The sequence below is a fragment of the Oncorhynchus gorbuscha genome, linkage group LG08, assembly GCF_021184085.1.
Source record: "Oncorhynchus gorbuscha isolate QuinsamMale2020 ecotype Even-year linkage group LG08, OgorEven_v1.0, whole genome shotgun sequence".
NCBI lineage: Eukaryota > Metazoa > Chordata > Actinopteri > Salmoniformes > Salmonidae > Oncorhynchus > Oncorhynchus gorbuscha.
Window position 1 is genome coordinate 8933152 of NC_060180.1, and position 26712 is coordinate 8959863.

Consider the following 26712-nt stretch of genomic DNA (forward strand, 5'->3'; position numbering starts at 1 on the left):
CAGCACAGTCAAGCCTTCTATGGCTCTTCAGTGTTGTAGCAAGGCCATAACACTGTGATAACCTGGGGAGAAATAATGTAAGAAATGTATGAGGTACCGAGATACAGAGTGAAATACAGAGTAACTGTCGAACCAAACTGAACCATCACTGGCATGCAAAGGTTCAAGATCATTGACCACTGCCGATAGGCAGTCAAGTTCAGCCTTAATTCACTGTGAAAACACTTTTTTAGTTTGCTTTGTTTATGGGTAGATCAGCTTTAATATTGCAGAAAGATTGTGGCTTCTATCAATGTAATTGTCTGCATCATTTCCAATCCCCCATATGTTTTGGGGTAAATATCTATTTTTCTTATATATTTTCCTTCTTTACCATTTTCTCCGAACCCTTTCATCCCTCCACTAATTGGAGTAAACTAATGGACAACAACACTTAAGCTTCTACTTCCAGCTTATACATACTATATACAATTTACAGACAGTTTATTTTCCAATAATTATCTTGTTTTTTTGTTATTTTTAGTCCCACCCTTCAGCTCACCTCAACCCCATATATCTCTGAACACCATCCAGTTTTGATTTCTACTAGCCATTTTTTTCCCCATTTTTTAACTATGCTGTGATATTTCACAAAAGTCCTGAACCTTTCCAATCTCATAGATTCTCCAGATTGTAAATTAAAGATAAAATGTTTCGCTAAGAGTATTGACTATTACTTTTCAAATCTCCCAGCAATGCTATTTGTTGTAACTTCGTTCGTCTGTTGTTTGAAGAGAGTCTGACCGAAATGCAGCGTGTAGGTTACTCATGACTTTTAATGAAGATAAATGCGGTACATGAAATAACTGAAGAAGAAAACAACAAACGGAACGTGAACTAATTACAGCCTATCTGGTGACTAACACAGAGACAGGTACAATCACCCACAAAATACAACGCGCACTCAGGCTACCTAAATACGGTTCCCAATCCGAGACAACGAGAATCAGCTGACTCCAATTGGGAATCGCCTCAGGCAGCCAAGCCTAACTAGACACACCCCTAATAATACACACTCCCAATTAATACAAACCCCAATACGAAACACAACATATAAACCCATGTCACACCCTGGCCTACCCAAACATATAACAAAAACACAAGATACAATGACCAAGGCGTGACATTTGTAGAGTTAATTCCAGGTAAATGTTGTAATTCTTCAGCCATTCCTGAACCTGTGACCAAAAACAAGCTGCATATGGGCAGTACCAAAACAAGGGATCTAATGATTCTGTCTCTTCGCAGCAAAATCTGCAGAGCTGGGATGGTTGTATAGCCCATATACAGTGCCTTCAGAAAGTATTCATACTCCTTGACTTATTCCACATTTGTGTTACAGCCTGAATTCAAAATGGATTGAAAATATTTCTCACACATCTACACACAATACACCAAAATGACAAAGTAAATACATGTTTTTATAAATGTTTGCACATTTATTGAAAATGAAATACAGAAATATCTCATTTACATAAGTATTCACACCCCTGAGTCAATACTTTGTGGAAACACTGATGGCAGCAATTACAGCTGTGAGTCTTTCTGGGTAAGTCCCCAAGAGCATTCCACACCTGAAATGTGGGTCTTCAACTCTGTCAAATTGGTTGTTGATAATTGCTAGACAACCATTTCCAGGTCTTGCCATAGATGTTCAAGTAGATTTAAAAGTCAAAACACTATGTCGGCCACACAGGAACATTCATTGTCTTCTTGGTAAGCAACTCCAGTGTAGATTTGGCTTTACATTTTAGGTTATTGTCCTGCTGAAAGGTGAATTAATCACCCAGTGTCTAGTGTCTGCCTTTGTTTTGGTTTGTTTGTAAATATTTTAAACGTTATTTCACCTTTATTTAACCAGGTAAACTAGTTGAGAACAAGTTCTCATTTACAACTACGACCTGACCAAGATAAACCAAAGCAGTGTGACAGAAACAACACAGAGTTACACATAGAATAAACAACCGTACAGTCGTACACAATACAACCGTATACAATAGAAAAAAATAAAGTCTATATACAGTGTGTGCAAATGACATGAGGTGGTAAGGCAATAAAAAAGCCATAGTAGCAAAGTAATTTCAATTTAGCAGATTAACACTGGAGTGATAGATGAGCAGATGATGGTGTGTAAGTAGTGATACTGGTGTGCAAAAGAGCAGCAAAGTAAATAAAAATAAAAACAATATGGGGATGAGGTAGGTAGATTGGGTGGTGTCACCCGTCATTAAATGAAGACCAAGGTGCAGCGTAGTAGGCGTTCCACATATTTTTAATAAACCGAAACAAACGAACCGTGAAGCTACTGGTGCACACAGGCAACTATCCATAGACAAGATCCCATGAATACCAATGGGGAAATGGCTACCTAAATATGATCCCCAATCAGAGACAACGATAAACAGCTGCCTCTGATTGGGAACCATATCAGGCCACCATAGAAATACAAAAACACCTAGATGACCCACCCTAGTCACCATCACACCCCAACCAACAGAGAATAAAAAGCTTTCTATGGTCAAGGCGTGACAGGTGGGCTATTTACAGATGGACTATGTACAGCTGCAGCGATTGGTTAGCTACTCAGATAGCTGATGTTTAAATTTAGCGAGGGAACTAAGTCTCCAGCAATTTTTGCAATTTGTTCCAGTCACTGGCAGCAGAGAACTGGAAGGAAAGATGGCCAAAAGAGGTGTTGGCTTTGGGGATGACCAGTGAGATATACCTGCTGGAGCGCGTGCTACGGGTGGGTGTTTTATCGTGACCAATGAGCTAAGATAAGGCGGAGCTTTACCTAGCATAGACATATAGATGACCTGGAGCCAGTGGTTCTGGCGACGAATATGTAGCGAGGGCCAGCCGACTCGAGCATACAGGTCGTATGGCACTGTGATAGACTACATCCAATTTGCTGAGTAGAGTACTGGAAGCTATTTTGTAGATGACATTGCCGAAGAGGATGGTTCGATAGTCAGTTTTACTAGGGTAAGTTTGGTGGTGTGCGTGAAGGAGGCTTAGTTGCGAAATAGAAAGCTGATTCTAGATTTGATTTTGGATTGAATATGTTTGATATGAGTCTGGAAGGAGAGTTTACAGTCTAGCCAGACACCTGATGCTAGTCGGGCAGGCGGGTGCGAAAAAGCATGCATTTGGTTTTACTAGTGTTTAAGAGCAGTTGGAGGCCACGGAAGGAGCGTTGTATGGCATTGAAGCTCGTTTGGAGGTCAGTTAACACAGTGTCCAAAGAAGGGCCAGATGTATACGGAATGGTGTCATCTGCGTAGAGGTGGATCAGGAAATCATCTGCAGCAAGAGCGGCATCGTTGATATATACAGAGAAAAGTGTCTGCCTGAGAATTGAACCCTGTGGTACCCCCATAGAGACTGCCAGAGGTCCAGACAACAGGCCCTCTGATTTGACACACTGAATTCTGTCTGCAAAGTAGTTGGTGAACCAGGCGAGGCAGTCATTTGAGAAACCAAGGCTATTGAGTCTTGCCGATAAGAATACGGTGATTGACAGAGTCAAAATCCTTAGCCAGGTCGATGAAGACGGCTGCACAGTACAGTCTTTTATCGATGGCGGTTATGATATCGTTTTTAGTACCTTGAGCGTGGCTGAAGTGTACCCATGACCAGCTCGGAAACTGGATTGCACAGCGGAGAATGTACAGTGGGATTCGAAATGGTCAGTGATCTGTTTATTAACTTGGCTTTCAAAGACTTTAGAAGGGCAGGATGAATATAGGTCTATAACAGTTTGGGTCTAGAGTGTCACCCCCTTTGAAGAGGGGATGACCGCTGCAGCTTTCCTATCTTTAGGGATCTCGGATGATATGAAACAGAGGTTGAGCAGACTGGTAGTAGGGGTTGCAACAATGGCAGCAGATAATTTTAGAAAGAGAGTGTCCAGATTGTCTAGCCCAGCTGATTTGTATGGGTCCAAGTTTTGCAGCTCTTTCAAAACATCTGCGATCTGGATTTGGGTGAAAGAGAAGCGGGGGGAGGCTCGGGCAAGTAGCTTGGGGGTGGCGGAGCTGTTGGCCGGGGTTGCGGTATCCAGGAGGAAAGTATGGCCAGCCGTAGAGAAATGCTTATTGAAATTTTGGATTATCATGGATTTATTGGTGGTGACCGTGTTACCTAGACCGTGTTACCGTGTTACCTAGTGCAGTGGGCAGCTGGGAGGAGGTGCTCTTGTTCTCCATGGAATTTAAAGTGTCCCAAAACTTTTTGGAGTTAGAGCTACAGGATGCAAACTTCTGTTTGAAAAAGCTAGCCTTCGCTTTCCTGACTGACTGTGTGTATTGGTTCCTTACTTCCCTGAAAAGTTGCATATCGTGGGGACTATTCGATGCTATTGCAGTCTGCCACAGGATGTTTTTGTGCTGGTCAAGGGCAGTCAGGTCTGGAGTGAACCAAGGGCTATATCTGTTCTTAGTTCTACATTTTCTGAAAGCATGTTTATTTAAGATGGTGAGGAAATTCCTTTTAAAGAACAAACAGGCATCCTCGACTGACTGGATGAGGTCAATATCCTTCCTGGATACCCGGGCCAGGTCGATTAAAAAGGCCTGCTCACAGAAGTGTTTTAGAGAGTGTTTGACAGTGATGAGGGGTGGTCGTTTGACCGCGGACCCATAGCGGATGCAGACAATGAGGCAGTGATCGCTGAGATCCTGAATGAAAACAGCAGTGGTGTATTTGGCGGGCAAGTTGGTCAGGATAATATCTATGAGGTTGCCCATGTTTACGGATTTAGGGTTGTACCTGTTGGTTTCCTTGATAATTTGTGTGAGATTGAGGGCATCTAGCTTAGATTGTAGGACTGCTGGGGTGTTAAGCATATCCCAGTTTAGGTCACCTAACAGAACAAACTCTGAAGATAGATGGGGGGAATCAATTCACATATGGTGTCCAGGGCACAGCTGGGAGCTGAGGGGGGTCTATAACAGACGACAACAGTGAGAGACTTATTTCTGGAGAGATTCATTTTAAAAATTAGAAGCTCAAACTGTTTGGGCATAGACCTGGAAAGTATGACAGAACTTTACAAGCTATCTCTGCAGTAGATTGAAACTCCACCCCCTTTGGCAGTTCTATCTTTGACAGAAAATGTTGGAGTTGGGTATAGAAATCTCAGAATTTTTGGTGGCCTTCCTAAACCATGATTCAGACACGCAAAGACATCCGGGTTGGCGGAGTGTGCTAAAGCTGTGAGTAAACCAAACTTAGGGAGTAAAACAAACTTCTGATGTTAACATGCATGAAACCAAGGCTTTTTCGATTAACTCAACAAATGAACTCAACAAATGAGAGTGCCTGGGGACACGCAGGACCTGGGTTAGCCTCCACATCACCCGAGGAACAGAGGAGGAGTAGGATGAGGGTACGGCTAAAGGCTAGCAAAACTGGTCGTCTAGTGCGTTGGGGACAGAGAATAAAAGGACAAGATTTTTGGGCGTGGTAGAATAGATTCAGGGCATAATGTGCAGACAGGGGTATGGTAGGGTGCGGGTACAGTGGAGGTAAGCCCAGGCACTGAGTGATGATAAGAGAGGTTGCATCTCTGGACACGCTGGTTATACTGGGTGAGGTCACCGCATGTGTGGGAGTTGGGACAAAGGAGGTATCCGAGGCATGTACTAGGGGCTCCGCAGTAAACTAAAACAATGATAACGATCCTAAACAACAGTATACAAGGTATATTGACATTTGAGAGCTAGATAAAGCGAGGCATAAAGCAATCACAGGTGTTGATTGGGTGAGCTAGCTAAGAAAACAACGGGTAAGACAACAACTGCTAATCAGCTAAGACAACAACAACAGGTAAAATGGCGATGAATGGGCAGAGAGGGTCGTTTAACTATACACAGGGCCTGAGTTCGGGGCTAGGGCCGACAGATAAACAAAGGTAAACAAAGTGGAGTACTGTGAAAAATGAACAGTCCAGCAGGCATCAGCTATGTAGCCAAGTGTAGCCATAGGGTCTAGTCTACCTTAATAGATGGAACAAGGAAGCCGCGGGGTAGTCAATGCTACGCTAGAACGAGGGAGACACAGCGTTTAAAGTTAGCAGGCCGGGGTAGGTAGAAGCGTCTGCTCCGACATCCGGCTAAAGCCGGATGAAGGCACAGCTGATGGAATTACGTCTGCGACCAGTCGTGGTGGTACGGCGGGGCGCCGTGTCGACGATGGGACCTGGGCCAGATGGCGAAAGAGGTATTGTAGTTGTGGTAATTTGTTTGCTAGACGGGAGGTGCGCCTGGCTCAGGGCTAGCTTCAGGGCTGGGTAACTCAGTGGCAGCTAGCTAGCCGTGATGATCAATGGTCCAGGGTTTACGGCAAGAATCCGGCGTTGTAGTGGAGAAAAACAGTCCAAGGCTGGCAGGTATTATCCAGGCTAAAAAGTGTCTGGTGCCTGAGCAGAGGGTAAAGGCCATTGGCTAACAATGACTAAATAGCTAGCAGCTAATTATCTGGCTAGTTTCTGATTAAAGTTTTGGCTATAAGGTCTAAAAGAAATAGCGGATCTGTGTCACATTGAGTGAGGCATATTTACTTTAAGGTATATTTACTTTAAAAATTGAAAAAGAGATTGAAAAATACATTGGAATATATACAAAAAAACGAAAAATGCAAAAAGTAATGAAAGGACGACAAACCACGTCTGCACTGATACGCCACCTTGGTTTCTAGGATCGGTGCAGGGTGTAAACATAGTCTATCGTATGGTAATTTGGTAAAAAGCCAATTTGACATTTGCTCAGTACATTGTTTTTGCTGAGGAAATTTTGCATGCCCAATTTTTCAGTTTTTGATTTGTTAAAAAAGTTTGAAATATCCAATAAATGTCATTCCACTTCATGATTGTGTCCCACTTGTTGTTGATTCTTCACAAAAAAATACAGTTTTATATCTTTATGTTTGAAGCCTGAAATGTGGCAAAAGGTCGCAAAGTTCAAGGGGGCCGAATACTTTCGCAAGGCACTGTACATATGAGATGAGTAATGTAGGGTATGTAAACAAAGTGGCATAGTTTAAAGTGGTTAGTGATACATGTATTACATAAAGATGCAGTAGATGATATAGGGTAAAGTAAATACATATACCCTACATTACTCATATATGTATGTAAACATATTAAGTTGCATTGTTTAAAGTGGCTAGTGATATATTTTTACATCAATTTCTATCAATTCCCATTATTAAAGTGGCTGGAGTTGAGTCAGTGTGTTGGCAGCAGCCACTCAATGTTAGTGGTGGCTGTTTAACAGTCTGATGGCCTTGAGATAGAAGCTGTTTTTCAGTCTCTCTGGCCCTGCTTTGATGCACCTGTTCTGACCTCGCCTTCTGGATGATAGCAGTGGCTTGGCTGGTTGTTGTCCTTGATGATCTTTATGGCCTTCCTGTGACATCGGGTGGTGTAGGTATCCTGGAGGGCAGGTAGTTTGCCCCCGGTGATGCGTTGTGCAGACCTCACTACCCTCTGGAGAGCCTTACGGTTGTGGGCGGAGCAGTTGCCGTACCAGGCGGTCTTCTCACCTGAAGTTGTATGACGCCCTGAAATCCCTGACTGTAAAACAATGTAAACAATATTTTTGGGGGATAACCAAGAGCTGGATCAAGATAAGATGATATACAGATCTGTGAATTTGTGCAGGCACGCGCAACTAAGAGGTTCTCGAGAGTATAGTCGATTTGAAGGGTCCAAAATGGCGATGGATGGTATGACCACATCTCCATCAGGACTATCGTATCACAACGTTGGGGACTTTTACCCCAGAAAATTCGGTTCCAAGCCGGACGTGGTGCCGTCCGGGGTGACCGAGAGGAAAGTTGGTCCCCTGGATAAACCTGACATGGTGGCGGTGGACGTTATCAACGATTCAGGTAGTTAGTTAGCTAACGTTGCCGGTAGCTATGTTATGCTAGCTAGCCAGCGAATGTTATTGGTAGCTAGGGTAACGGTAAACTGGCTAGCCACTGTTAGAAACCATAATCCGCTATGAAGCATCTTTCCACAGCTGTGTGTAGCTAGCTATCGAGGTAAATCTTCACTGTAGCTAATGCGTTGGCATTGCCATGTTATGATCGCCAAGACGATAAAACGTGTCAGCTAACGTGCTTTGCTAGAGTGAGTTTACCTGAATTCCGGGGCAAAGTTAACTAACGTTGATGACGTTTCATCTGCTAGTTAGCTGTTTAACATTAGGCCAGGAAATCAAAGCAGAGTTAGGTGGCTGACTGGCTATCTGCAGATTTCTTAAACCTTTGCCACCTGCATCTTCTTGCTCCATGTCTTTAATGTCACACTCCTGATGGAGACACAATTGCACCAAGAGTTTACATGAACATAAAACACTGGGGACACACTGGCCTGCGGGTAAGTCTTAGGTGGAAATGCATTTTGAAAACCATGCATAATTTAGGCTCCAGAGTGGCGCAGCGTTCTAAGGCACTGCATCTCAGTGCTAGAGGCATCACTACAGACCCTGGTTCGATTGCAGGCTGTATCACCACCGGCTATGATTGGGAGTCCTGTAGGGCGACGCACAATTGGCACAGCGTCGTTAGGGTTTGATCGGGTTAGGCCTTCATTGTAAATACCATTTTTTTTCTTATCTGACTTGCCTAGTTAAATAAAATTACAAAAAAATAATAATAATCAAACATTCATCATTCTGATATCTTGACAATAACGTTAAATTAATACTTTACTTTATATCAGTACATTGTATCAGGGCTTTTCATAACCACATACTTTCTCTTCCTCTGTAGATATCTCAATGCACAGAAAAAAGCATGAAACTGACATGTTTGTGCTGGTAAGTTTTCCTTTTTAAGACAAGTTGGGAGACCTAAAGTAAAAAAAAAATGTATATATATGTATGTATATGTATTTAATTAATTACTTACTGGCAAACTACTGCAGCTGAAGAAGAAGGATAAACACTACATTGTGAAGCCACTAGATGGTAGTATTATGTAAGACTTATAGCTTGTATCCCCCTACTTCTCTGCAAGCATTACAGGTTTCATCCTAATCTCTCACACCCTTTCACGTGTTTGTGTGGTACCCACAGGGTACTATACACCCATTCCGAATGAGGCACAGGTCCTTCTTTGGGAAACTCTCTCAAGAATTCCGCTTGGTGACTTCAGACAGACAGGTAAGTTAGCAGAAGGGGTGTATGCATTTGTGTGTATTGCCTAATACACCTTGCTTTTTGCACACTCTGAAACAAAGAAATAGTATATTTTGTATTCCTCTAACGACCTCTACAAGCCAGAATTTTCAATAAAGTTATATTTGAACTTACTCTACCGGTTGTCTGGGTGATTGTTCCTTATGTCTCACAAAATAAAATAAAAAATACCCACAATAAAGTATTATATAGTTTTTAGAACGTCGGCCTATATTTTCAATCTCCTGATGCAGTCGCAAGTGATGCACACTATGTAGAAAATAGTGTCAGTAGATTGAAACTACAAAGCGGAAATACAAGCTGACAGAACCATATACACACCAGTGTTCTGAAAAGTCAGGTTAATAACACTTTCCTGTGGATATTTTGTCTCAAATTTCCAGTGGTAGAACAACTAAATCAGGGGACAACAGGTAGAGTAAGTTAAAATGAAGTTTACTCAACATTTTGAATTTATAAATTAACACAAAAGTGGAAGCTTCCACACTCAGACTTGTAGAGGCTAGCATGTACATTAATATGCCTCCGGGACAAACTCTCCCGCAATGCTCTTTGTTTGGGAATTCCTCAATCCCCCTTCCCAGATGACCCTGACTTTATTATTGCACTCTTCTGGTAAGCTGTTTAGACATCTCATCTCATAGGCAAGCGCCCAAACACCTCATGATAATCTTTCACTCAATGGACTTCTCCATCACAGTGGGAATTGACAGGTCTTGCCAACCCAACTTGGCAAATAGAGTTTTCAGTAATCTGGTTGATAATGGACTTGTCCAGGAAGGCTCAGAGACTTGATGGAATTGTAGAACACGTGGGGTGGCGTGCAGAGTGTAATCTACTTTTTGGCCTACACCAAGGTCCTACTTTTACAAACAAAACCAGAAGTGGATTATAGTGCACAGTTTGCAGAGCAAACAAATTCCAAGGCTAAACATTGAATGTGAAAATGCCGCTGCCCTCATGGTATCACATCTAATTTGGGGGTGCTCAGCCCGTGTTGTGCCCTCCTGTGCAGTGGGTGCAAAGTATATGTTGTCTTCAAGCCCATTAGAAATTGATAGCAAGGCAGTGTTGATTTGTGAAACACACAGTCTCAGGTAGCTCAGTAATAGCCATTTGCACTAGCCCAACTAAAGTTAATGGAGCTAAAAACAGTCACTAACTAGACCAGTTTGCGAATCTGCAATGATCAGGTGCCACCTTTTATAGGGGTGAGTGGGGTAAGTGAAGTTTTTTTCAATATTCAGCATCACTCAGTTGAGAAATATTATTCATTCTAACAAAGAAATCTACATATTTCAGGGTGTTGTTTATACCTGGAAATAATCAGAATTCATGTAACCGTTACAGTTTTGAGAACATATCTTGTCCAAAAAAAGTGGTCTCTTGGCACAACTTACCCCGTACAGGGTAGTGTACAGGGTAGTGTACAGGGTAGTGTACAGGGTAGTGTACAGGGTAGTGTACAGGGTAAGTTAAGCCGCCTTCACATCTTTGTACTGTATGACATATTACCACTTTTTTAAAACCATGTCTATCTTTATTTCCCAAACACAATTAAATCACAATAGCATTTTGTTTTAAAAATAATTTTAAGCATCTTTTAACACAGGCTTAAAGCTATAATGTAACTTTTTGGGTGACCTGACCAAATTTACAAATAAATGTGTGTTATAGATCTGTCATTCTCATTGAAAGCAAGTCTAAGATATATATAATAATATATGCCATTTAGCAGACGCTTTTATCCAAAGCGACTTACAGAAGCGACTAAGAAGCGGTAGACCTGTTCTATGCTTCCCGTTCTTAAGTTTAGTTTTAGGGTCTTTAACATTTTGGTTTTGTACACCAGTTGAAAATACAATATTTTGGGTTATGGAAAGATATTTCACAGCGGTTTAGATGGTAAAATGATTCTCTACAATATATTCTTGTTTAGTCACATGAATTGAAATTAGGCAAACTATTAGAATTTTAGCAACCAGGAAATGGCAGTGCGATTTCTGTATAGTGCATCTTTTTAAAGGGATACGTTGGGATTTCTGAAAGGAGACCCTTAATCTACTTCCCGGAGTCAGATAAACTAGTGGATACCATTTTTATGTATGAAGGAAGTTATAGGTAGTTTCGTGAGCCAATGCTAACTAGTGTTGGCGTGATGACTGGAAGTCTATGGGTAACACAAGTTAGCATTGGCTCGTGAAACTACCTGTACTTTCCTTCATACTGGACACGGACATGAAAATGGTATCCACAAGTTCATCTAACTCTGGGGAAGTAGGTAAAGGGTCTCATTGCCAAAACACCCAAATATCCCTTTAACACATAACAAATGCTAGTTTTTTAAAAACACAACATGGGCCTGTTACCTCATATCCTAGCGATAATGCTTTACATTACATCTGGGAAGAAAACACTTCAATTTGCTCAACTTGCTATAGGGTCAACTTACCCCAAGACAAACATTTAGACTATATTAGCCCATACAGCTACAAGGTTGCACTTTCATGCTACACAAATACAGTTGAAGTTTACTTACACTTAGGTTGGCGTCATTAAAACTTGTTTTTCAACCACTCCACAAATTTCTTGTAAACAAATTATAGTTTTGGCAAGTCAGTTAGGACATCTATTTTGTGCATGACACAAGTTTTTTTTCCAACAATTGTTTACAGAAGGATTATTTCACTTATAATTCATTGGATCACATTTCCAGTGGGTCAGAAGTTTACAAACACTAAGTTGACTGTGCCTTTAAACAGCTTGGAAAATTCCAGAAAATTATGTCATGGCTTTAGAAGCTTCTGATAGGCTAATTGACATCATTTGAGTCAATTGGAGGTGTACCTGTGGATGTATTTCAAGGCCTACCTTCAAGCTCAGTTCCTCTTTGCTTGACATCATGGGAAAATCAAAAGAAATCAGTCAAGACCTCAGAAAAGTAATTGTAGACCTCCACAAGTCTGGTTCATCCTTGGGGGCAATTTCCAAATGCCTGAAGGTACCACATTCATCTGTACAAACAATAGTACACAAGTATAAACACCATGGGACCACGCAGCCGTCACATCGCTCAGGAAGGAGACGCGTTCTGTCTCCTAGAGATGAATGTACTTTGGTGCGAAAAGTACAAATAAATCCCAGAACAATGGCAAAGGACCTTGTGAAGATGCTGGAGGAAACGGGTACAAAACTATCTATATCCACAGTAAAACAAGTCCTGTATCAACATAACCTGAAAGGCCGCTCAGCAAGGAAGAAGCCACTGCTCCAAAACAGGCCATTAAAAGAAAGACTACGGTTTGCAACTGCACATGGGGACAAAGATCATACTTTTGGATAAATGACCTCTGGTCTGATGAAACAAAAATAGAACTATTTGGCCATAAAGACCATCGGAATGGTTGAGAGAAAAAGAGGGAGGCTTGCAAGCCGAAGAACACCATGAAGCACAGGGTGGCAGCATCTTTTGGGGGTGCTTTGCTGCAGGAGGTACTGATGTACTTTACAAATAGATGGCATCATGGGGGAGGAAAATTATGTGGATATATTGAAGCAACATCTCAAGACATCAGTCAGGAAGTTAAATCTTGGTCGCAAATGGGTCTTCCAAATGGACAATGAATGACCCCAAGCATACTTCCAAAGTTGTGGCAAAATGGCTTAAGGACAACAAAGTCAAGGCATTGGAATGGCCATCACAAAGCACTGACCTCAACCCTATAGAAAATTTGTGGGCAGAAATGAAAAAGCGTGTGCGAGCAAGGAGGCCTACAAACCAAACTCCGTTACACCCGCTCTTCAAATTCGGTATATAAAATCAAGCACACAGCCATGCAATCTCAATTGACAAACATTGTCAGTTGAATGGCCATACTGAAGAGCTCAGTGACTTTCAACGTGGGAACATCATAGGATGCCAACTTTCCAACAAGTCAGTATATTACATTTTTGCCCTGCTAGAGCTGCCCCGGTCAACAGCAAGTGCTGTTATTGTGAAGTGGAACGTCTAGGAGCAACAATGGCTCAGCCGCGAGGTGGTAGGCCACACAAGCTCTCAGAACGGGACAACTAAGTGCTGAAGTGGGTAAAAATGGCTTGTCCTCGAATGGAACACTCGCTACTGAATTCAAAACTACCTCTGGAAGCAACGTCAGCACATTTTACTGTTCGGCGGGAGCTTCATGAAGCGGGTTTCCATGGTCGAGCAAATGGGTTTTATGGTCGAGCAGCCGCACACAAGCCTAAGATCACCATGTGCAATGCCAAGCGTCGGCAAGAGTGGTGTTTCTATTGGACTCTGGAGCAGTGGAAACGCGTTCTCTGGAGTGATGAATCACTCTTCACCTTCTGACACTGACAAACAAATCTGGGTATGGCGGATGCCAGGAGAAAGATGTCTGCTACCTGAATGCATAATGCCAATTGTATAGTTTGGTGGAGGAGGAGTAATGGCCTGGGACTGTTTTTCATGGTTTAGGCTCCTCCAATGAAGGGATATCTTAACGCTACAGCATACAATGACATTCTAGATGATTCTGTGCTTCCAACTTTGTGGCAACAGTTTGGGGAAGGCCCTTTCCTGTTTCAGCATGACAATGCCCCCATACACAAAGCGAGGTCCATACAGAAATGGTTTGTTGAGATCGTTGTGGAAGAACTTGACTGGCCTGCACAGAATCCTGACCTCAACCCTATCGAGCACTTTTGGGAAAAATTGGAACGCCGACTGCGAGCCAGGCCTATTTGCCCCACATCAGTGCCGACCTCACTAATGCTCTTGTGGCTAAATGGAAGCAAGTCCCCCGCAGCAATGTTCCAACATCTAGTGGAAAGCCTTCCCAGAAGAGTGGAGGCTTTTATAGCAGCAAAGGGGGGGACCAACTCCATATTAATGCCCATGATTTTTGAATGAGATGTTCGACGAGCTGGTCTCCACATACTTTTGTTCATGTAGTGTATGTTTAAGACCTCATATTGAAGCTTATAGAGAACCCAACTAATGTATTGAACAATGTTAAAAGTATCTACTTTTATGTAGATACAAGCATCATGAAACCTCAATGCAATAAATTAATTTGACCTGTTTTTGGACTTAAGTTCCGTACCACTTTTTCCATGTGGTTTCTTCGTTTACAGACTCCATGAAATTACCTCTTCCCAAAGATTTGGTCAAATGATTAATTTTGTATATAGTTTCCTAGAAACACGGGTGGCTCATCATCCCCCTTTGGCTCAACATACCCCTCTCTCCCCTACAGGTCTACTTTGGTTTGCCCCTGTTTTGTCAAGCCTTTGAAGCATCATCATCACTTGCACAAAGACAAAGAAGTGGCTATGTGCAACATATTTGACATGTAAACATAACTTTTTTTTAAATGTAGGTTGTATCCAAAATATCCTTGGTATATTTTCCTGGAAGGCTTTTGATTCGCTTTAGGGTACCTGGCAGAGAAACAGGCAAAAGGCTCTGCAAAGTGCAATGCTGTTATACAAGCCAAGCTGTAAGAGTATATGTGACCTTGACAGTGAAGTCATGTGGGGGCATGTTATGCCTTAAAACACTTAGGACTTTAAAATAAGGTCTTCATGGAGGATGGATATGGAAACATTCTCTTTTTCTGAGCAATTGTCTTAGTATAAAATAATAAAAACAAAATGTTTATGAGTCAGGAAGACTGACTGGATATTGTAGCATACAATATAATTCCGGACCCCACTATAGGCTAGTATCAAAGGATCAGGGCTGCATGTGAAACCGACATCACTGCTAGCTTAGTAGTATTAGCTTCCTCCCTGAGTACAACTTGGGGTAAACTGTCCGTACCACGGCTCAAACCCGGGTTCCTCTGCCGCTCTAACACATACGTGACTGACATCCTTGACAACGTACGAACCAGTTGAGCTATAGAAAAAGATCCTATTTAGATTGCACCATTGGCAACATTTTAAGCTGTGCAGTGAGCTTACGGCATGTTCTTATCTCCGTTACACATGGGATATTGGATGGTATAAAGACCGGACTGTAAGGCTTCTGTCCACAGGGACACATTAAGGCTCTTGACTGATAGCCTGCTCTCCACTGACTGTGCACTGTGCACAGCGAGGGTACATGGGGGTTCAATCCCCTCTTTAGGAATTATCTGTATGTGTTCCATCTGCCTGTGTACTAGCTAGCTCTGCTAGTGTAGCTCTGCATGCCTCTACCGAAGGACCAATGGGATGGCTAGCCTCTGGGTTTCACTGTCGGGGATAAGCTGCTTTTGGCTCCAAGCGGCCCATCTGTCAGAGGTAAAGGCCCTCATCTACAAGAGTAGGGACTAGGGAGAGAGTGTGCTGTGGTGTGACTTCTGACTACACTCCCTTAAAGCTGTATGGAAGAGGCACTGGGTTTGGTTTTATAGGAACAGAGACTGATTGAGGTAGTCATCTTAGTTCACTTCACATGCATGGAGAAGAGACTAAGTTTTCTGAAATGAAAGAGGTCTAGACTTGATACTTTTAGTGGAGAAAGTGGGGACGGTTGTCTTTCTTGATAAGGGTGTGATTGTGTGATACTTGAGGCTCACTGTGGCTGGACACTGCTCCGTCCTTGCACTTACTAACAGGAGTCTTCTAGAATGATTCTGCTGTTGACCTGGCATTAAAATACAGTGGGTCCTCTCCCCCTGTGCTGTGGAGTAGGCCTATACTCTGCTGGATTAAAGGCATAACAGTGAAACTACTAGTCACACAGAGAAGATGCAGTCAGTCTAACTTCCATCACTATGGAGCTTAACAGTCACTTGGCATGTGTCCTTAATAATATAATAATAAGCCATTTAGCAGACTTTTATCAAAAGGGACATAGTTATGGCGTGCATACATTTTACGCATGGGTGGCCCCGGGAATCAAAAACACAATCCCAGCATTGCAAGCGCCATGCTTAACCAACTGAGCCACACATCAGCCATGGATAACTCAGGCTTATAATGCATGCACGTTGCGTGGCGCATGCTCAGGCTGATGATGCAGTATAATGTTTGTCGCAAGCTGATGATGCAGTACTTTAGGTCGACACGTTATTTATAGATGATATATCAGCAACTATAGTCTGTGACTCAGGGAGGCTGAATTTCCTAAGGGTGTTTGCGAGTGTCACTCCAATGTCAAATTTAACTTCGATATGTGATGTCTTCAGTACAACCCTCAGGAAAATGATGTGCTGACATGTTTACCTGCAATACCGCCATCACCCAGAGGGTGTCAGTGTGTCATCTCATGTGTTTTTCGTGTGTGTCTGTTAGTGTGTGGTTGGGATGTGTTGTGCAGCATACTGTCGCTATGTTTGCACACACACACGGTCACAGCGTTCTGTAGGGCCCTGACGCCACAACAGGCCCACACACACACTTCAGCTCCTATCTCTGTCCCTGGCTCCGGCTGTCACAAGACGCCCTAGCCCTGTCATAACACTGCGCACCGCAGTAATTGTAGATTTCACAGCACTCCAAGGACAGCCTCTGACTCCAACACAAAGTGACAGGCCAAGCAGCAGTGGATGGCCTCGAGTTTGTACCGTCCTCCTCACATTTTTGCTTTCCATTTTTTACATGGTTTGTCTGATACAAAGCATTCACTGAATTACGGCGTAGATTAAAAATGTATATTTCTTTAACAGTTATAGGTTATATTATGCCCGTGTCTAACCTATCATCCACTTGCGTTACCTGTTAATATCCCACTCCCATCAATCCTATACATCTAAAGGAATTCATTTGGTTTGGAAAGCTCTATTTAATGTTAGGCTCTGTGTGTTTCAGTCATGGAGAATCCTGGTGTTCAGCATGCTGAATGTCCTCTGTACTGGTTGTCTGCTAATGTGGTGCAGCTCCACCAACAGTATGGGTGAGTAGTCCTCATCACGTGATAGTGTTCCACACAGCCAGCCAGGCGTAGTAGAGGACGTCAGTGAGAACACTCTGTACTGACATTGTTCTGATATTTTGCTCTGATGTAATTCTGTTCTCCCTAAAGTTGTTCACCTAGGGCCATGGCAGTTCACACCATTTTAATAACTACTTAGATCTACTCATGATGTCCAGAGAGCGAGAGATCCCATATTATAGATTTAGTCACAGTCCTCTTGACCGAGGGAAATAGTAATTCATCTACTATGATCCGACCTCCCCACCCACACATTGCAGATTAGATCTTTGCTGGTGTCGCAGTCTTGTTGTGATGATGATGATGGTGAAATCAGTGTGAAATCCTTTTATGATTAATCCCTCTGAAAATTTGTGCAATGAAAAACATGGCAACACAAGCAGCCTCCACCAGTGTTGTGTGTCAGAGACACAGGAAATGGAGGACGTTCAGATATTGAGCGGCCCGAGGAATGCGACACAGACGTCAATAGCCAGCACAAATAAACCGCAGCACCAGGCAGTTAGACCCTTCTGCTCAGAGACAGAGGAGAATGGATCCGCAGGACAGGAAACTGTTGGTACACTTCCTATATGGTGTTTATCCACACCGAAACCAAGCTGTGCTAATATTGAAGCCATTGAGGGCGAGAGAGAGTCTTTCCTCTGTGCTGTAATGGCATTTTCCAGCCTATATCTGCACAGATCAGCCTTGTGTTTAGGGAGATGGTAATGTGATTACCATCTGTTTATGGAGATGGTAATGTGTAGATCTCATAAGCTGCCCCCAATCTTACATGTCAACATCAATATGATATTATTACTAATTCAAGTAAAGGGATTTTAAAAAATGTTATGCAATCATAAAACAAGTAGGATGTCAGTCCCGCAGCAAATAGTATGTGTTAAGCGTAAATCAAAGTCCACAGACGCGATAGTCTGGCGTCGCATTATGACTTACTGTAGCTACACGGCTCTGAGACCACCATCTGCGGGGGACTCACAGCCCGAAAGTTCACCTGCCCACAATTCCCAACCAACGTGTCTCCGGTACGTTTCCTCTATTCATTTGAATGTGTTGACAGTTGGAAAAATTGCTTGAGCTGCACTGAGAATTTGAGAAGTATGAAAGCCAATGGTCCAATATTCTAAAACACTGCTGTGAGTACATGTTTGGAAATCATTTATTGTACTTATTAGAACACATATTAATTTGCCCAAGTTTACCATAAGACATGAACAGACTGCGTCAGTGATTTGTATTCCCTGGAATTTTCTGAAGAGGCAACGGCACTGGCATGTCCCTGTGTGTGTGGTGCTTCTATGTCTACCACTTTGTTTAGCTGTTTTTGGCTTTACCAAAAACCTTTTCAATTTAAAGTTAACTACAAAGTAGCCTATGCTTACCTGGCAGAATCATGATTATTTTTGTAAATCCAGTGGGCGTTTGTTTAGCAAACTCACATGTGCGCTACAGGAACACTGCTAACCAAACAGTGCTTGGTGCATTGAGATTGCAATGTTGTATCTGTGCCATAATGGCCCTGGTGACAGGCTCAATGGCACTGCCCACGCTCTCTCCATTTTAAAGCAGTCAATTTTCTTATGTTAAAAAAAAGTGTAAGGGTGACTTGCCGCTGCCGCCTGCCTTGCTGGGGTCTTGAACCAAATCTTGTCATTAATTTATGGCCACTAGATGGCAGTCATATTGCTTAAAGCCATTTACAATCTTGGCAAACCAATTGAAGACGAAAATGCTCTGATAATTGGCTGCTCGCTCCCAACCAATAGGAATCCCAAACCAATTGACTGCCATTGAAGGCTTCTGCCATTTGAAAGTAATCTCCATGCAAAATGGGTTATTTCCATGTAATGCTCTCTATACATCTTTACAGTGCATGCACACTTAAATTAAAGTGCAACTACACTCAATCAAAATGTCTTAGATTTTTCACAGACCTCAAAAGTGGTCTCCTGTGTGGTAAAATTAGGGCTGGCATAATTACAGTGTAACCGTGTAACTGACGGTTATGGATGAAGACCGCCATGAAAATAAGATAATCGTCATGACCGTAAAACAAATGTATATATGTTTTGGTTGAAAAATCGCTGACTGAGTGACCACAATGCAGCAGCACATATAGAAATAGAATGAATAGAACAGGTTCAGAACCTCTTACCCTGGCAATTTGACTGAACTCAGGTACACTCGCAATGGTTGCCAGTATTGTGATGCAATAATTTCAATGGTAATGTAGAATGTCAATGTAGGCTAATTTTGCTGGGGGGGCAATGACGAGATTCTGAATCTTTCTCCCACAGTCCTTTTCCCCACGCGTTTCCATGGTAATTCCATTGTGTGTTCGATTGACCTCTTTACCGCATCCATGGCTGCTAGTCCACCCATTATGTCATCATTGACTTGAATGAGTTCATTGTTGTGAACTTAGAACATCCAGTCTAGTTTTTTTTCTATTAATTAAGTGTGGTTTTGAAAAGCAAAAACCTGGAAAGATCATTTAAAAATCTGTCCTTCTCCCAACTGTATTTGTTTGCTCTGGTATCTTTTTGGTATTGAGTATTGTGATACTAAACCTACTATCAAACTCCAAATTATAATATTGTGACAGCACTAGTATACAGTGGGGCAAAAAAAAGTATTTAGTCAGCCACCAATTGTGCATGTTCTCCCACTTAAAAAGATGAGAGAGGCCTGTAATTTTCATCATAGGTACACTTCAACTATGACAGACAAAATGAGGGGAAAAATCCAGAAAATCACATTGTAGGATTTTTTAAATGAATTTATTTGCAAATTATGGTGGAAAATAAGTATTTGGTCAATAACAAAAGTTTATCTCGATACTTTGTTATATACCCCTTGTTGGCAATGACAGAGGTCAAACATTTTCTGTATGTCTTCACAAGGTTTTCATACACGGTTGCTGCTGGTATTTTGGCCCATTCCTCCATGCAGATCTCCTCTAGAGCAGTGATGTTTTGTGGTTGTTGCTGGGCAACATGGACTTTCTACTCCTTCCAAAGATTTTCTTTGGGGTTGAGATCTGGAGACTGGCTCGGCCACTCCAGGACCTTGAAATGGTTCTTATGAAGCCACTCCTTCGTTGCCCGGGCGGTGTGTTTTGGATCATTGTCATGCTGAAAGACCCAGCCAGCCATGTTTCATCTTCAATGCCCTTGCTGATGGAAGGAGGTTTTCACTCAAAATCTCACGATACATGGCTCCATTCATTGTTTCCTTTACACGGATCAGTCGTCCTGGTCCCTTTGCAGAAAAACAGCCCCAAAGCATCATGTTTCCACCCCCATGTTTCACAGTAGGTATGGTGTTCTTTGGATGCAACTCGGCATTCTTTGTCCTCCAAACACGACGAGTTGAGTTTTTACCAAAAAGTTCTATTTTGGTTTCATCTGACCGTATGACATTCTCCCAATCTTCTTCTGGATCATCCAAATGCTCTCTAGCAAACTTCAGACGGGCCTGGACATGTACTGGCTTAAGCAGGGGGACACGTCTGGCACTGCAGGATTTGAGTCCCTGGCGGCGTAGTGTGTTACTGATGGTAGGCTTTCTTACTTTGGTCCCAGCTCTCTGCAGGTCATTCACTAGGTCCCCCCGTGTGGTTCTGGGATTTTTGCTCACCGTTCTTGTGATCATTTTGACCCCACGGGGTGAGATCTTGCGTGGAGCCCCAGATCGAGGGAGATTATCAGTGGTCTTGTATGTCTTCCATTTCCTAATAATTTCTCCCACAGTTGATTTCTTCAAACCAAGCTGCTTACCTATTGCAGATTCAGTCTTCCCAGCCTGGTGCACGTCTACAATTTTGTTTCTGGTGTCCTTTGACAGCTCTTTGGTCTTGGCCATAGTGGAGTTTGGTGTGTGACAGTTTGAGGTTGTGGACAGGTGTCTTTTATACTGATAACAAGTTCAAACAGGTGCCAATAATACAGGTAACGAGTGGAGGACAGAAGAGCCTCTTAAAGAAGAAGTTACAGGTCTGTGAGAGCCAGAAATCTTGCTTGTTTGTAGGTGACCAAATACTTATTTTCCACCATAATTTGCAAATAAATTCATTAAAAATCCTACAATGTGATTTTCTGGATTGTTTTTCTAATTTTGTCTGTCATAGTTGAAGTGTACCTATGATGAAAATTACAGGCCTCTCTCATCTTTTTAAGTGGGAGATCTTGCACAATTGGTGGCTGACTAAATACTTTTTTGCCCCACTGTATGTTGTTTTTTTGTGGTGTCAGGACAACACTAGTTTGTGTGGTGTCAGGACAACACAGTTATGTGTTTGTATACTGTATGTGATAGGCGCTGTACAAGCTTGTGGATGTTGTTTTAGCTGTGTGTTATGAGTTTGGTGCTCAGACCGAGAGGAACGGTAGTGTAGTGGTCTGATGATTTTATTATAGTGTTTCTGTGTGGCAAATTAGATCTCTTCCACATCTCTGAAGGTTTTCCAGTCATTGCATATTTACCCTAATGTGCTGGGCTGAGCATTTGGCTTCTGGTTCATTAGACCATCCTCCTCTCTCCCTCCCCCTTCATAGTAAACAATGCCAGTGTTACAACAAAGCAACGCTACACTGCTGTTGCATAGGTGATGTGTGCTTTTCATACATGCTCCGTACTGCCTATGGTGGACTAGTCATTCCAGTAGAGCATCATCAACTGAATGACATTGTGAAAACAAAAGAGAATCTCTAATTGAATTTGATACGATAATGTCCCAACGGCATGCAGGACGGAACCATAGAACGTGGGGTTTGCATAATTGGGCCGAAATTGGCCATGTCAGCGGCCATATAGTCACACAGGAGGAGGAAGAGCTGCGAGCCTGGTCTGAGAACAATCTGAAGTCCCCATCAGCAGCACCAAGCCTCATCCCTGTGACTGGTCCTAGCTGCTCATTTGTGAGAAAGCGGCTTCCTGAAGAGATCTCATATTCTAAACTTGAGCAGGAGATGTTTTTCCATTACATAACTCTAAAGTGGAGGGCTACTACTCCTAATCCATCCTTGCAGATTGGATAGAATCAATGTTAGCTCCACAGAGTTTGACGCAAACCTGCGGGTAAATCTTCACTGACCCATAAGTTCAAGTGCAGCATTCGTGGTTGAGCGAGATAATGATTAACTAAGAGAAAATGTGACTACACTTAAATCTCATTGTCTATTTATGGGGGTTTCCAATTCAGTGACACTGAACAAAACACAAGGACTACATGCTGCATTTCTCTCTGACAGGTCTATTTATAGTGCATTTTCATTAAGCGGTTGTTAAACAAGCATGCATAACGCTACTTGGGAGAGAACATGTAATTAACAGTGGCATTGCAGGCTATTACTAGGCTTAGCATGTGAATACATTGAGGCATAGTGATAGACTAGCACCCTCTCCAGCTGCCTCAGACTACAACAACAGGAGATGGGCCATTCTGGCTCGGGCAAGGCTACTTACTTTTTAGGCCTAATTTTGAGTATAAGGGAAGCATAAATCCTAAAATAATAATAATTTGGTGGGTGCTTATCATTTGTGCTATTTCACACATGTTCAAGTGTGTATTATACTCATGTGTGAATTGGAAATGTGTTTTTTGTATATCCCAACTCCCCCTGAGACACCCTCGGAGAGTGGGGTTACGGCCAGGGTCAGCCATTATCAACAGCAATTAGGGTTAAGTGCCTTGCTCAAGGGTCTACGGCAGATTTTTCACCTTGTCGGCTTGGTGATTCGGACGAGTAACCTTTTCAGTTTACTGGCCCAACACTCTACCCGCTCGGCTACCTGCCGCCCTAAGATGTCATTAGCATGAAGCCTTTCAAATTCAAAAGGAAGACATTGCAGTGCAACACATTTTTTGTTCCAGTTTCTCATAAATATACTAAAAAGGAAAAATGGATCTCTTAAGAAGGCTACTTCCGCTGATATATAGGTACATTATCCTGTCTGTAGCTAATAGCTATGAACAATGGTGGAAAGATAATAGATTGTAATTTACAGATTTGTTGCTAATTTCAGGAAGAAGAGCCATATGTACCTTTAAGGGATAGCAACCAGAAATGTATTTATATAGCTAGCAGATATTGTGGACCTGACGAAGATCCTCTGGATCAAAACATCATTAAAGGTGGTAATTATTTGGGAGTAAACAGTGTACAGGCCTTTATGTTCTTTTCATGTATGTACCATTAGCCAAGCACGCACGTTTTTTGATGGATGTGCGTGTGACCACAGCCATTTCTTCAACTGAAAATGTTCTGATTCGATAACAATTTCCTATCTACAAAGTATCTGATAATGGTGCCTTCAGGGGTGGTGTTGGGACGTTTCCAGGGATGACTCTTAATTGTATTTCCTTGATTCCTCGCATCCTCTCTCCTCACCTCCTTCTCAAAGCGCATTTAGTGTGTGTGTGTGCATAACTGATCCTAAAGTGGTGCGCTGTTCCGTAGGCTGTCGGAATAAAACAGATGAGTCTACAGGAATGTTTGGTGTTGTCAGCTGGTCCGGATCAAATTTTGCACCGGAAGAATAGATAAAGTTTCAAGCTGTTGAAAAATGTCCATGCCTTAATTTGATATGCGTATCCCTCTTTTGTCAACACTTCTTTTAGCTGGATCAATAGTTGCCTGGGATTGTTGGTTGTGTAGGTCATTACAGACGAATACAAACTGACTGCAGTGTGCACTGGGTTATTGTTTTCAAGGCCCATGATCCTCCAGGTTTATTCCCTTCTTATACTGTTTGTTTAGTATGGCAATTATTCTGCTGAATTGTTACGCGGGATTATACTGGATGATTAGAAAGGGTTACTTTTAAGCATGTTTAATGCTCTGTTGTGATTCCTGGAAATTCAGGACATTTATTTTCTGTCTTGATGGTGTTATGGAAAGTAGTGACTGGCCTTGGTTCAGAGTCTTGTTTTTATTTGTTTAATTCACAGTTTAGTGTGCAGTGTGTTTAGTTTCTGGAGAGAAACACACACACACACACACACACACACACACACACACACACACACACACACACACACACACACACACACACACACACACACACACACACACACACACACACACACACACACACACACACACACACACACACACACACACACACACACACAACTAATCTTTGTGTTTGTTCTATGTGTGTGTTAGTGCATCTGATGTCTGTCTGCTCTGCTCCTTCATAGCAGACAGCCTTCTCTCAGAAGCACTATACTCTGGGACTGTGTGTTCCCACCGTATTTCTACAGCTGGGGGAAGCCAAGCGAAAGGAGGTCAAGTGCCTGTTCTGCAGGCTTATAAACACCCCCCCCCTCCTCCTTTATCCCCTTCTCATCCTTCCTCCTGCCCGGAGAGAGAGGGAGAGCTGAATGAAAGGGTTTACCCTGTCCTGACAACCCCCCCAGTCTGAGCGGCTCGCTCAATGTGGCTCTCAGGAGATTGGCATGGTGGAAAACTGTATGCAGATGCCTCCCCCCAAAAAGTCTCTGTGGATAAGAGAGTGTGACTGTCAGAGATGGGAAGAGATTGTGTGTGGCACTTGAGGTTATCCTGTCTAGGCCCTTGCAGCATGTGTGTCCATGTGTTTGTTTGTTTATCTTTGTTTGTTTGTGTCTGTGTGTGCACGTGTGTGTCTGCGCTCCAGTGTGTCTGTATTTGGTGAAGGGAGAGTTAGTTAGTCCCCAGGCCCCTCCTGTTCTTCCCCGCTAGTGCACAGCTGGTGAGTCCCACAGGGCTGTGAGTAAAGGGAACAGTCATACATTCAGATTCACTTTCTGTTCCAAACAGTTCTCAGCTTTGCCAATAATAAAACTCACTTAATTTATTCCCCATACAACCACATAAAAAAATATTAGGTGGGTGCTTATATTTGTTCTATTTCACACATGTACAAGTGTGTATTATACGCATAAGTGGATTGGAAATGTGTTTTTGCATATCCAAACTCCCCCTGAGAGATGGTGACATCTGCTTTACTTAGAATCTAGCCCTGAACACTGATCTATAGCTACACTGCTCAAAAAAATTAAGGGAACACTAAAATAGCACATCCTAGATCTGAATGAATGAAATATTCTTATTAAATACTTTATTTTACATAGTTGCATGTGCTAACAAAATCACACAAAAATTATCAATGGAAATCAAATTTATCAACCCATGGAGGTCTGGATTTGGAGTGACACTCAAAATTGATGTAATGTCCTTAAAACAAGTCAAAATGAGGCTCAGTAGTGTGTGTGTCCTCCACGTGCGTGTATGACCTCCCTACAACGCCTGGGCATGCTCCTGATGAGGTGGCAGATGGTCTCCTGAGGGATCTCCTCCCAGACCTGGACTAAAGCATCCGCCAACTCCTGGATAGTCTGTGGTGCAACGTGGCGTTGGTGCAAGACATGATGTCCCAGATGTGCTCAATTGGATTCAGGTCTGGGGAACGGGCGGGCCAGTCCATAGCATCAATGCCTTCCTCTTGCAGGAACTGCTGACACACTCCAGCCACATGAGGTCTAGCATTGTCTTGCATTAGGAGGAACCCAGGGCCAACCGCACCAGCATATGGTCTCACAAGGGGTCTGAGGTGTCATGTTTTGTCTTATATTGTCTTGTCATTTTTGCTTTTCCTTCTGTTCGTTTTCCCCCTGCTGGTCTTTTTAGGTTCGTTCCCCTTTTTCTCTCTCCCTCTCTCTCTCTCTTCTCTCTATCGTTCCGTTCCTGCTCCCAGCTGTTCCTATTCCCCTAATCAATCATTTAGTCTCCCCACACCTGTTCCCTATCTTTTCCCCTGATTAGAGTCCCTATTTCTCCCCTTGTTTTCCGTTTCTGTCCTGTCGGATCCTCGTATATTGTTCACCGTGCTGTGTCTTTGTATCGCCCTGTCGTGTCGTGTTTCCCTCAGATGCTGCGTGGTGAGCAGGTGTCTGAGTCTGCTACGGTCAAGTGCCTTACCGAGGCAACCTGCAGTTCATGATCGAGTCTCCAGTCTGTTCTCGTCATTACGAGTGGAATTGTTCTTTTTGCTTTATTTACCGCTCCGAATTGTCTAGGAGTATTGAATATTTACTTTACTGGATTAAAGACTCTGTTTTCGCCAAGTCGCTTTTGGGTCCTCATTCACCTGCATAACAGAAGGATCCGACCCAAAGAATGGACCCAGCGACTACAGACGCTCGTAACACTGCCGTCGAGATCCAAGGAGCCATGCTCGGCAGACACGAGCAGGAATTGTCTGCTGCTCGCCATGCCGTGGAGAACCTGGCCGCTCAGGTTTCCGACCTCTCTGGACAGTTCCAGAGTCTTCGTCTCGTGCCACCTGTTACTTCCTGGTCTGCCGAGCCTCCGGAACCTAGGGTTAATAACCCACCTTGCTACTCCGGGCAGCCCACGGAGTGCCGCTCCTTTCTCACCCAGTGTGATATTGTGTTCTCTCTCCAACCCAACACATACTCTAGAGAGAGAGCTCGGGTTGCTTACGTCATTTCACTCCTTACTGGCCGGGCTCGAGAGTGGGGCACAG

General features: G+C 42.9%; 1 protein-coding gene across 3 annotated transcripts in view; it reads left to right on the forward strand.

Annotated features, from left to right (window-relative positions):
- The first annotated feature begins 7545 nt into the window (after positions 1 to 7545).
- The window catches only part of LOC124041166 (zinc transporter 6-like), an 83460-nt gene continuing 64293 nt past the window's right edge, over positions 7546 to 26712 (forward strand). The window contains exons 1-4 of one of the 3 annotated variants that reach the window (XM_046358413.1): positions 7546 to 7932; positions 8821 to 8867; positions 9126 to 9212; positions 17052 to 17136. In XM_046358413.1, the coding sequence (XP_046214369.1) occupies positions 7674 to 7932; positions 8821 to 8867; positions 9126 to 9212; positions 17052 to 17136 (478 nt within the window). In that variant the 5' untranslated portion in view covers positions 7546 to 7673. Of the gene's footprint in view, positions 7933 to 8820; positions 8868 to 9125; positions 9213 to 10339; positions 10469 to 17051; positions 17137 to 18116; positions 18204 to 26712 lie in introns of those variants that run through there. The other 2 variants (XM_046358414.1, XM_046358415.1) reach the window with 2 other exon arrangements.